Source organism: Haliaeetus leucocephalus, unplaced genomic scaffold (assembly GCF_000737465.1).
Source record: "Haliaeetus leucocephalus isolate CR32 unplaced genomic scaffold, Haliaeetus_leucocephalus-4.0 Scaffold1000, whole genome shotgun sequence".
Classification (NCBI taxonomy): Eukaryota; Metazoa; Chordata; class Aves; order Accipitriformes; family Accipitridae; genus Haliaeetus; species Haliaeetus leucocephalus.
This window is the reverse complement of record NW_010973436.1, coordinates 684,810-697,048: the sequence shown is the minus strand read 5'-3', so window position 1 is coordinate 697,048 and position 12,239 is coordinate 684,810. Positions and strand designations below refer to the sequence as shown.

Below are 12,239 nucleotides of genomic sequence, written 5' to 3'. Positions count from 1 at the left end.
CCCCCCAGGTGTGCTGGCTCACTCCCGAGCAGACGGCGGGGAAGCAGAAGCCCTACATGTACACGCAAGGCCAGGCTGTCCTCAACAGGTCCTTCTTCCCTGGCTTCGACACCCCCTCGGTCAAATGCACCTATTCGGCCATGGTGCAGGTAAGTGGTGCCCCCGGGAGCGGGTGGGGGCGCAGAGCCAGCCGCCCCCCTCGCGCCTAGCGGGAGCAAAACCCCCTGCCCGTTTGCAGGGTTTGCTTGCGGGGAAGCTGCCAGCTCAAACGTTGGGCCATCGCCTCAGCGGCCCCGCTGCCCGGGCCTCCGTGACACTTGTCACGCCGCCTTCAAATCCTCCACCACAGGCCCCCAGCGGATAAGGCTCTTGAGAAATAATTCATTTACGCTCCTATTTTTCTCTCACATTCATCTTTAGATGAATACAAGCAGACCCCAGTGGTCCTCTCGCTTCTCCCCAGCCACGCGTGCTGGGCGCCGCTTCGTGTGATGGCCTGCGAGCGGGTGCACGAGCCGGCCGGCCTGCTGAAAGCTCTTCTTTCCCAGGGGGAGGTGGCCGAAATAATCGATGCTTGATGCCAAAATATCAGCTAACTGTTGGGACCAGCTTGGTGTTTAAACCTCTCTGCTCTCCTCCTGCTGCTGCATTTGTCAAAGTAATTCCTCGAATTATCACAGAAAAAAACTATTTTTGCCCCACAGCAGTCTGAGGGCAGCAGGATGCCTGCTCTTGGCGTGTGTAGTAGCAGGAGGACGACTGGGATGAGCCAAGTTTGGGGGGACACAGCTGGAGAAGGGGGTGACACCAGGTGGCACCATGTCCTGGTGGCGGTGCTGGGGCTGCCAGGCTTCCAGGATGGAAGGAGCAGCCACTGGTCCCCAGGCTTAGTACAAAAATGGGACTAAATAATCCAAATTCCCTCCTTGTGTGCAGGCAGTCGTGCAGTGGTACCAGCACTGGGCTGCCCTGGCATGCCGGGTTGCCACAGGCGAGGGAAGCTGCTTATCAGGGTGACACCAAGCCAAGGCTGATGGCATGCGGTGGCATTGGCTGGTGATGCTGGAATTTATTTATTTATTTTGTCTCTTGCTCTAATTTCTGCCCTTAAAGCTTCAGCTGCGTGTCCCTGCAACAGGTGAGCACAGGGCCCAGCTGTCGCAGAGCCCCGGTGTGATGCTCTGTACCAAGAAAACCATATTCCCCACGGCACGGAGGGGGCTCGCCCCGCGTTTAGAAGAAGAGAGACCAGATCAGTCTCCCAGGGCTCAGGCTAGGCTGACAGATTGGCCATGGCTTCTACTTTGGCTTGAGAACAGGAAAAACAAGTTGTTGTGTAAGAAATGGGAGGAGAGGCGGCAGCTGAAGGATCCACATCCTCTGCCCTTTCACAGCACCTGCAGCTCCAGCATTTCTTTATCTCACTGGCACCTTGCACGGCAGGTCCGGCTGTCCCGGTGTTTGCACCCAGCCAGTGTTTGAGCGCAAGTGCCGAGTGATGCTGTCGCAGGGATGCAGCTGTGATCCCAAGCTGGAGCTCGGGGTGCTACTGCCCTGCTCTGCGCCTCAAAAGTTGCAGTGCCCACAGACCGGGCCACCTTCAGAGTGCTGGGACGTGTTTGCCATCAGACATTGTGGCGTCCCTGGCTGGGTTAGCTGATGTCCTGCTCTGTACGTTACAGATATAATAGATGTTTTTATCTACGTGTTCAGGTCCCCGAGGGTTTCACAGCTGTGATGAGTGCCACGAGCTGGGAGAAGCAAGACAATAACACCTTCATCTTCAAGATGTCCCAGCCGATCCCCTCCTACCTGATCGCTCTGGCTGTTGGGGACATTGTGTCTGCTGAGGTTGGCCCAAGGTAAGCGGCTCTGGAGGAGACCCGAGCGTTAAGCCCTGGCTGTGGGAGCCACATGGTGAAGCTCCTGTGCCGTGCTGTCCCTGTGGCAGCTGCCTGCTGCCTCTTCCTGCACCGCTGGGCTCTGGAGAGCGGGCAGATGCGGAGACGCCGACCATAAGCATGTCCCGGTCAGTTCCCCCTCTGCTGTGCCTGTGGTGCTGCGTCATCAGACCACGGGCTCTGCCGGATGAGGATGCTTCTTGCTCTTGAGAGTGAGGCGGAACCTCGGTGCTGGGTCCCCTCGCCTTCGAGGGTGTCCCTGGCTCTGCTTGTTTCACCCCCATGCACATGAATGAGAGCAGCGGGTCCCCGTTACGGAGGGTCCCATGTCTCTTCCCAAGGCCAGTGGTTTGTTTGGATTCCTGGCTGTCACACTAGCCATATAAAAGCCCTCTGACATTCAGACAAGGAAAGAGATTACAGCAGTTTGCACTCTCATTAGCTTCCTTTATCAGCAGACTTTTATTTTGCTGTGGAATAAACAGTGCGGTTCTTGTCTGATGAAGCAATAGGGTAAAAGTCTGCTAATGGTTAAAGCTTCCTCTTCTACACACTTGGCCAGGAGCCATGTCTGGGCCGAGCCCTGCCTGATCGAGGCTGCGAAGAAGGAGTACGATGGGGTGATTGAGGAGTTCCTGGCAGTTGGAGAGAAGCTCTTTGGACCTTATGTTTGGGGCAGGTACGGCCTCCTGTTCCCAAAGGACTTTGCTCCCTGGGGCCAGGGAGGGAGCATCCCTCTGTCCCCAGCCGTGTCCGCAGGAGGAGGTGGGTCCAACCCAAGCCATCTGCTCTTCCCTGGCAGGTACGACATCCTGTTCATGCCGCCCTCCTTCCCCTTCGGTGGGATGGAGAATCCCTGCCTCACCTTTGTGACGCCCTGCCTGCTGGCTGGGGACCGCTCGTTGGTGGACGTCATCATCCACGAGATCTCCCACAGCTGGTTTGGCAACCTGGTCACCAACGCCACGTGGGGCGAGTTTTGGCTGAACGAAGGCTTCACCATGTACGCTCAGAGGCGCATTTCCACCGAGGTCTACGGTGCGTGGCCTTGCGCAGCCACGGGGTGCCGAGTCCCCATGTGCGGCCATGCCATTGCAGGCAGGACCTGTGCTGGTCCAGGGTCCATGTGCTGCGGCTCAGCGCATCCCTCCAAGCGCTGCGTGCGGGGCCAGAGCCTGCCCTGCATCTTGGAAGAGGTGAAGAGCAGCAGCCTGCAACGCCCCAGGGGTTTCGTGTTAGCAACAGAACTGCCTTCGCTCTGAGAGATGGATGGAGCCCCCGCAGACCCGTGCTAGGGATGTGGGCGCTGCGATCTTGCCCAGCCTCACCTTCCTCTTGTTCCTGCAGCTCCCTCGGGGAGCTGATCCAAGCTGGCCTGAGCTCCCCTCTGGACACACGGTCACATCCAGCAGCTCAGGTGCTCCCGGCGCAATTTGCTGCAATCAGATAAATTTAAATGGCTCTAAAAGCCTCTTGCTAACCGAGGTCTGGGTTGCCATGCTTCCCTGCAATTCCACCATCCCAATGCCTTGTTTATTGGTTTCCTCCTCTCCCAGCTCATAAGCTAATGCTGTTTCCCTCCTGTAGCAGCACCCGTTGCGCTCGAAGCGCACAGGGGTCTGGTTGTGGTCTCCTAACGCCTCCTGCTTGTCTCTGCCCAGGTTCAGCATACACCTGCCTGGAGGCTGCAACGGGAAGAGCTCTCCTGCGCCAGCACATGGACAACACCGGGGAGGACCATCCGCTCAACAAGCTGCGGGTGATCATCGAGCCAGGTCTGTGGGGTGTCCCCATCCTCCTGCAGCCAGCTGGGTGTTTGTTTCATGGCTTGCAGTAAAGCCGGTGCTGGTGGTGGGACCCGAGTGAGGCAATGGCTCCAGGGGTATGTGACAGGCTTGCACCCAGCACAGAAAGTGGACATCTCGGCACACACGAGGGCTGTTTTGTTTTGCAGATGGGCAGATGATTTCTGAGGGTTTTCCCTTTTTCTAGGTGTCAATCCGGATGACACGTACAATGAAACGCCCTACGAGAAGGGGTACTGCTTCGTGAGCTACTTAGCCCATCTCGTGGGGGACCAGAGCAAGTTCGATGCCTTCCTCCAGGTTGGTACAAGGAGGTACCAGGTGGACCTGCCAAGTCATACAAAACCCCACGGCAGGAGGCTGGAGCACAGCAGGACCCGGGGAAGGACGGGCTGAACAGGGTCACTGGGGAGAGGAAGAGGAGATGGGAAGTAGAGATGTTCACGGGGGGAAAGAGATGAGGGCAGAGCTTGGCATTGCACTGGCAGCAGATGGTGGCAATGCTCAGGGGTGTCCCAGGGGATGCAGGGGGCTGGGCAGCCCCTGGGGGCAGAACGGGGGCTGGTGTGGGCTCAGCAACGCTAAGCCCCCATGAGACGGAGCATGTGTCAGGGGTGAGCGCGTGCAGCATCACGCCCTGGCCGTCTCTGCAGGCCTATGTGAACCGGTTCAAGTTCCAGAGCATCACAGCGGATGACGCCCTTGGTTTCTTCCTGGAGTACTTCCCCGAGCTGAAGGAGAAAGGCGTGGACTCCATCCCAGGTCAGCATGGTGCCTTCTTGGCCAGGGGACTGGGGTGGTGCCACTTTGCAAACCAGCACCCCATGGGCATTGGACCTGTCCCGAGTCCCCTGCAGACCCTGTGCACATTATTTTGTGTGTTTTATTGGAGACTGCTGCTACTGGCCTCAGCTCTGATGGAGGAGGCACAGCGCTGGCCAGCCTGGGATCAGGCACTAACCTGGGCTCAGGCGTGCACCCGCTCAGCCTGATTTTTTTTTCATACAAATCCAGTCTGTGCTCTGTGCTCAGGTGCTGTTTCATGGGGTTTCCCCACCGACAGCTCAGCCTGGTGACTCTAGCACCAAGATGTGAGCATTTGCCGGTGGATCCACTGGCGAGCACTGGGATGGGGCTCAGCCAGTGCCTCAGGCTCAGCTTAGCCTTGCTACAGAGGTGCAGGCTTGGCAGGAGCTTTTCCTGCTGGAGCTGGTTCATCTTGCTGGCAGTGGCGGGGCTGTTAGTGCACAAGCACACATGGAGCCCGGGATGGCTCAGCGGCCTCACCCTGTTAAGTCTTTACTTGTCACCATCCCTGGGCAGATTTGCTGGTGCTGGGGATGCTCTCAGAGAAAGCAGTGGGATGTCTGGGCAGCAGCACCCAGTGTGGGGTTCAGAAAACCTGTCCCAGCTCTCCTTCCCTTCCTCCCTGCAGGCTTTGAGTTTGACCGCTGGCTGAACACACCGGGCTGGCCCCCCTTCCTGCCCGACCTCTCACCGGGGGAGCAGCTGATGAAGCCAGCAGATGAGCTGGCAGAGCTCTGGGCAGCTGATGGCTTGAACATGGAGGCGATTGAAGCCGTGGACATCACGGTCTGGAGGACGTACCAGCTGGTCTACTTCCTGGATCAGGTCCTGCAGAAATCTCCCCTGCCAGAAGGTGAGGGCCAGGTCACTTCCTGGGGCTCTGGTGCTCAGAGGAGACACAGGGTGACATGCCCCGGTCCAGCCAGTTTGCTGGGGATGTGAGGACACATCAGCGGGATGCAGGTGTGCATGGCCATCAGCCCATCTCCACTGCAGTCCAGCAGTGCAGTTCCTGGTGTCTGGGAAGCCTCGACCAGTGTGGTGGTAGGGTGGAGAGCCAGAAGAATTGTGTCCCTGGATGTATGGGGACACGCAGTGGCAGGGAGGAGTCCTGCTGTCCCCAGGCTGGCTCAGCTGGGCTGTTACCTCCCCATGTCACCTCACCTTTCCTTGGCAGTCTTTGCTGAGGGACCTCCCCACCCTTCGTGCTGGCATCCCAAGCCACTGGGCATGTGGCTCTGCAGGTCTGCCTGGCCCCAGGAGGCCCAACATGAGCACCCTCCTGCCCAGAGCCAGCGAGTGCCTCGGATGCTCCCAGAGCTGGGGGTGCTGGAAGGCTAGGGGAGGGTCCAGGGCTGGCCCGAGGCTGGGAGCATCCCAGAGGATTTGCAGCACAGCCAGGATGGGCTCACAGGGTCCCCTCAGAGCGCAGGCTGGGAGCTGGAGGGAGAGTCCCTGCGGAGATGGCGACGATCCCCCCTCTCGCAGGCAATGTGGAAAGGCTGAGCAAGATGTACCCAAAGATCTCCAAGGCCCAGAACGCTGAGCTGCGACTCCGCTGGTGCCAGATCGTCCTCAAGAACAACCTTGAGGCCGAGTACAGCAAAGTCAAGGACTTCCTCCACAGCCAGGTTGGTCCCTGTACAGTGGTGGCTGCGCCCAGCAGTGTGCCATTGGGGGAGAGACTGGCATGGGGCACAGGACCTTCCATGCCAGAGGGCCAGGGGTTGATCCTTGCTCTTGATAGACCTACAGAAGGTTTGGGTTGGAAGGGACCTTCAGATATCATCTAGCCCACCCCCCCCGCCATGGGCAGGGACATCTTCTGCTAGATCAGGTTCCTCAAAGCCCCATCCAACCTGACCTTGAACACTTTCAGGGATGGGGCATCCACAACCTCTCTGGGCAACCTATTCCAGTGCCTCACCAACCTCATTGTACAATATTTCTTCCCTATGTCTAATCTAAACCCAAACCCACATTCTATCAGTTTAAACCTCCTCCCTTGTCTCGTCACTACAGGCCTTGGTAAAAGGTCTCTCTTCATCTTTCTTATAAGCTCCTTTATATATGGAAAGGCTGCAGTAAGGTCTCCCTGGAGCCTTTACTTTTCCAGGCTGAACAATGCCAACTCTCTCAGCCTCTCTCCATAGCAGAGGTGTTCCAGCCCTCTGCCCATTTCCATGGCCTCCTCTGGACCTGCTCCAACAAGTCCATATCTTGTCTTGTGCCGGGGGCCCCAGAGCTGGATGCAGTGCTCCAGGTTGGGGGCTCAGGAGAGCAGAGTAGAGGGACAGAATCACCTCCCTCAACCTGCTGGCCACGATTCTTCTGATGCAGCCCAGGATATGGTTGGCTTTCTGGGCTGCGAGTGCACATTGCTGGCTCGTGTCCAATTAGTCACCCACCGGTACCCCAAAGCCTTCTCCACAGGGCTGCTCTCAATCCGTCCATGCCCCAGCCTGTACTGAGAGTGGGATTGCACTTGGCCTTGTTGAACTTCAAGAACTTCTCATGAGCCCACTCATTCTCCAAGGTCAAGGTCTTCTCCCCTCTCCAGGTGCCATAGTCCCAAGGGCTGCCCATGGTGGCATTTTCCACTGTGTCCCCTTTGTGCTCTCTCCCTGGCCAAGAGCAGGGCGATGCTGGAGGTGTTGTGCCCTGCGAGGAGATGTGGGGCTCCTGGGGCTTCACCCCACTGGAGCTGGGGAGGAGGCTGGGGATGTAACCCTGCTCTGTCTCTGCAGGGGAAGCAGAAGTACACTCTGCCCCTCTACCGTGCCATGTGGGCTGGGTCAGAGTCTGCCCAGGCCCTGGCCATGGAGACCTTCTCTGCTACGGCCCCCCAGCTCCATGTCAATGTCCAGAACTACATCAAGAAGATCCTGGGCTTGGAGGTGGTGGAGGACTAGTGCAGCCTGGGCTCTGCTGCCTCCACCAGCTTTCCCTCTGGCAGGACCTCAGTGCTTTCTCCCTCACTGCACACATTTCCTTATTAAAGTTTGTAATTTTTTTTCTCTTTGTGCTTTTCCTGTTCTCAGTAATCCATGGGCAGCCTTAGCGTGACTCCCTGTCTTGCCCAGGAACCAGGCTGGTGCCCCAGGAGGGCACTCTGCCAGCCCTGGTCTGTGATGCGCAGGTCGCTCCTCCCTCTTCACACACCAAGGTGTCTACCCCCCCACCCCTCCATCACACTGGGGGCTCACTTTGGAGTCGGGGAAAGGGGTGCATTCCTGCTCTCCCACCAGCAGTCCCTCTCCTGGCGGGGGGGGGGCAGTGCTCTGCAGCAGGGCAGGCAGCATGCCAAGCCCCAACAGAGAGCTGCCACCAAACCAGCAGCATTGTGTGGGCTCCCATGCCTGCCCCCAGCTCCGTGCAGGCAGGATGAGGTGAAGGCACCCGGCTGCACAGTCCCTGGGGAAACCCGTGCCTGGTGGGAGCAGCCATTGGGGGGCTAAGGCCATCTTGTAAACCTGGACCTAAAACACAGGGACAACAGATTTCTGAACAGCAGCATCATGGATGGGGGGTCTCTGCCCCCTGCACAGCCTGACAGGCTTTTAGCTAGGCATCTTCAATTGGGAAATCAACCCCCTGCTCTGGTGAGCAGCCAGGTACTGACAGCAAATGCCACAAGCCCGAACAGGCACGGAGGTGATGCCGTGCGCTTACTGGGACCTGCTCTTTGCAGTTTGCTGGGATAAATCCCAGAGTGTGGACAATGGTGCAAGTAAAGCATGACTTGAGGGCTTTAAAGATCCAGTGTGGCCTACATATGGCGGAGACTGTAGGAGTAAGACAAAGCTAGACAGCCACAGTTACTTACTGTTTACCAAATGCAGGAATATGAGCATGCTCCCCAAAATTCCAGTACAAAACTGCCCCAGGGCTGCACTAACACCAATAACGCCAGTAACCTGCTGGCCATAAAGGCCCCCGAGGCCACCGTCCCAAAAGGATGCTCTGAAGTGGCAATAACGAGAACACCCAATGGCCTCAGAAAGCTCAAATAAACCCCACTGCATGTGCTGGCCCTGCTGCCAGGTCTGTGGCAGTAGCTCCTCCAACACCAGCTGCAACTGCCAGTCCTCCAGTCCTGTGATCCCTTAGGAAACCCAGGGGTGCCCTATGGGGCTGGCAAGGCTGTCCCTTTTGGACCCTGCATCCACCTGACCCTATAGGCCTGGCCCATTTCCCCCCGAACAGCCCTGGCACTTCTCTTCCCTCCTTCTCCCGAGACCCAGCCCAGGCCCGCAGGGCCAAACCGCACAGGGACCCACCACAGCCCCCACTGTGCTCCCAAGTGCAGGGTGGGGACAGCTCAGGCCCCTGCTGGACAGGTCCCTGTCTCCTCTCTTGGAGGGGTGCACAGTCCTAGCACACTGCACAACAGCAGCCCAGAGGCAAATCATGACAACGTAACAGTGCCATAGACCGCAATTTTTCAGACAATAAATCTCACTGACGCAATGCAACTCTGACCGAGCACTACGGTCACTAGAGCCGGGACTAAGCCAAAACCATCTCCAAAGCAAGGACGCCCACAGTGCCCCAGCTCAGAGGGTACAGAGGCTGCACACTCCCTTGCAGATGGGCTCAGGGGTAAGCTCCAAACACCAAACAGTTCGAGAAAATGGAGTCAAAGGGGCTGGTTATGGCATGGTTGCAATCAGGCTGTTCTTCCTTACTGGGAACAAGGCTGCACATGTTTGGGAAATGGGTGTCCTCTAGCGGATTCAGCATTGCTGAAAATAACTTGTAGTATTCTTACAAGTTGTAGCGTATAAACTTTCTCCATTTGCAGATCTTCTGGTTTCCCAGGGAACGTGCAGACTGTTGGTACAATTAACATGACCTCCAACAAGAGACTTCATTACCTGTGAGGCATCTGGAAATAATCCCTCTGGTTGAAAATGAGCCCTTGGCTCTGATGCCTCTGCCACCTCTGGTCTGACTCACCTGAGCAAGCCATCAGCTGCAAGACAGATCGAGTGGTCCCTAAAGCACCTCCCTTGTATTAAATGAAATCACAGATTCTCCGTTTCACAGAGACTGCAAGGCCCTCAGCATACTGAAGCATGCACATGCATGCCATGCTACAGGATGCTGAACAGGAGCTCACAACTCGTACTGCACCAGGAACACTTTACTGGCCTGAATTAAAAATTATGGCCGCAAGACTGGAAACACAGGAGCTGGGCAGCTGTGCTTCTCAGGAAGGATCTTCCACGGCTCCAGCTCAAGCCAGCTCTTGCCATTCCTGAGAGCCAAGCAGAAAGCAGCACCACATCAGCACTGCCTTCTGCTTCACCTCTGCGAACCAGTGCAGCTTAAGGCAGGACAAGATTTTGATTCTCAGCTTCTGTGTCACTCTCTCCTCTGGGCTGCCTTGGTGGCTCTCAGCAGGACTGGGGAGCAGTTCTGATACTTCACGAACACCAGCTGATCTCTGATGCTCCCCAACCAAGCTGCATCATTCAGCAGCCAGCGAGAGGTAAAGCTCCTCTCCCCTCTGCAGTGTGGGAAGCATCCAGCGCAGCGGGGAGCTGGGGAGCTGCAACCCGGAGGGAACAGCAGCTGCTTCTGAACTGGCTGGGAAGGGCGCTCTGCCTTCATTCACCTTCCTGCAAAGGCAATGACTAACGAAGACACTTCAGCATAAAATTAGTAACAAGATGTAGCACACTTATTTTTAACAAAGTGACCTTCATCAAGCTCGGAGCTCTTCTTGCTTAATTTTTTCCAAAATGAAAGCCAAGTCAATCATGAAATGCCAGGAGAAGATGTTAACTCTTTATTAATAAATTGATTTAGAAAAGCTTAGCAAGACAGGATTAATGGATTTGATGGTCAGAAAGGACCCTGTAATCTTCTAGTCTGACCTGCTGCAGAGCACAGGTCTGGACTTCCCACAGCCCACCAATCCAGGCAGTTGCAAGAGGGCTTATCTTTTAATCCATGCCATGGAGTCTCTGAAAAGTCACTACATTCTGGTCCAACGGTCAGCCTCACTGCAAACACCATGCTCTCTGTTTCCAGTTTTGTTTTATCTGACTTCTCCTTACAGCCCCTGGCTGTGTCAGCTCAAGTTCTTTAAATAGTATTCTTTATTGTGTTTCAAAGTATTAATGATTCTCTTACTCATGACTGCTTTCTTTTACAGTATAAAAGTAATAACGGGCTTGATTCTGAACTTAGTTACTCCCCAAACCATGTGGAATAAATTCTTTCCTGTAATGGTTTCAATTTTACAGTTGCGTAACAGAGACCAAACCCTTCTCCACAAAGGTACAAACCGAGCAAATCCACGGGAGAGCAAGTCAGCTGTCCATGCTTCTCTGGGCCGCCTGTTACATTGCGTAGATACTCTGAACAGCTCAGTGTAGAATGGTAAAAAAGAGAGGCAGCTGTAAAATTCTAGTTTTTTTGAGGAACAAATGAGAAGTTCGATTACCAAAGCATGTCATATGTCTGAGCCCAGCTCTGCGCACTGCTTGTCTGATATGTGGTTAGCTAATGACTCTATGATGTCAAGAAGGAGTAGCTGACTTAGGGAGCGGAGATTTGGCAACTTGGAGACCTTCAAGGAAAAGAAAAACACAACAGAAAAAACAGAAAGAAATTAAAACCCTCCCCAAATCATAGCTGATGTATCACTGTTTTACCCCTGCCACCCCATGTGAAACAGGCAGGTCAGGCAAGTCAAAGGCTGGGCATGTATGGTGTGAAATCACAGTCGTGGAGCTGGGCTGCAGAGGATGGCCCACGGGGCCTCCAGTCATGACTTCCTGCGCTTATAACCCAATTTCAGACTGCTGCATGGAGGGGATGGGAATGGAGAACAGCAGAAATGCTGACCCCAGCACTGCCTCTCTGAGAAAGGAGTGTAATTACTGTTTATATTGACAACTCTACTGCTAATGGATGCCAATTAAGCACTCTCCTGAAAGCAAAGTTGGGGACCAGCACAGCCCTGAACTTGAAGTCTGTGTGTTTCTACTGAGAACACAACTTAGGACCTGATCTCTTCACTCCTGTGTGCTCCTAAGGAGGGGTTGTGCTTAGTGTCCCTGCTGATTTTGCTGGCATGCCTCCTGCAGTCAAAGCAGGTCACTGGAGCACTAGCCAACAAAAATCATCACCATGTCAGATATATGAGAATCTACAACAAACTTTATGCTCTTAGACTGTTCAGAAGCTCAACTGTTATCAAAAAGGAGCTCTACACATTCCTTCCTTCTCCACAACCTCATAGTAACGAGCCAGTAATCCTTCTTTCTAGTTATTAACATACATGCCCAGCCTTGAAGGCAGACTCTGCCTAAAAGCCTGTCCTCTTACCCAACCTGTATTAACTGATCTAATAAAATATCATCACCTCATTCTAAGAAGCTTGACTGTGATAAAGAATAAAGATGTCCCAAGCATATTTTGAAACTCAGGAAAGAAATAGCTGAGTACACTTTCAGAAAGAGCTCAGGACGTGCTTGAAGTAATAACCCCAAAATAAGGGTCCGCGAGGACTGGAAGGGAAAGAGACCCCCATAACACTGGTGGGAATCCTGCCCCTGCACTAAGGCACGCACTGCGGAGGAACAGATCAGGGTGTCAGTACGAATGCTTCAGAACAGCAGTTTTATTAGGGCTTTTGCACAATACTGACACACAAAAGCCTAAAAACACATTGCCCAAACTAAGGAACCTCTGGGAACAGCTCTTCAATTAA

At 54.9% G+C, this 12,239-nt stretch overlaps 2 protein-coding genes across 2 annotated transcripts in view; one reads left to right on the top strand and one right to left on the bottom strand.

The window, feature by feature from the left end:
• The window catches only part of RNPEP (arginyl aminopeptidase (aminopeptidase B)), a gene marked incomplete at its 5' end in the record, with an annotated part of 7,673 nt that extends 248 nt beyond the window's left edge, over positions 1-7,425 (top strand). Inside the window, 10 exons of the mRNA XM_010584753.1 lie at positions 9-149; positions 1,714-1,862; positions 2,464-2,580; positions 2,704-2,939; positions 3,563-3,676; positions 3,894-4,006; positions 4,360-4,468; positions 5,142-5,366; positions 6,002-6,144; positions 7,261-7,425. Of these exons, the coding sequence (XP_010583055.1) occupies positions 9-149; positions 1,714-1,862; positions 2,464-2,580; positions 2,704-2,939; positions 3,563-3,676; positions 3,894-4,006; positions 4,360-4,468; positions 5,142-5,366; positions 6,002-6,144; positions 7,261-7,425 (1,512 nt within the window). The remainder of the gene's footprint in view (positions 1-8; positions 150-1,713; positions 1,863-2,463; positions 2,581-2,703; positions 2,940-3,562; positions 3,677-3,893; positions 4,007-4,359; positions 4,469-5,141; positions 5,367-6,001; positions 6,145-7,260) is intronic.
• A 2,893-nt stretch (positions 7,426-10,318) lies between these two features.
• The window catches only part of LZTR1 (leucine-zipper-like transcription regulator 1), a 38,895-nt gene continuing 36,974 nt past the window's right edge, over positions 10,319-12,239 (bottom strand). The window contains exon 19 of the mRNA XM_010584752.1: positions 10,319-11,093. Within this exon, the coding sequence (XP_010583054.1) occupies positions 10,977-11,093 (117 nt within the window). The 3' untranslated portion in view covers positions 10,319-10,976. The remainder of the gene's footprint in view (positions 11,094-12,239) is intronic.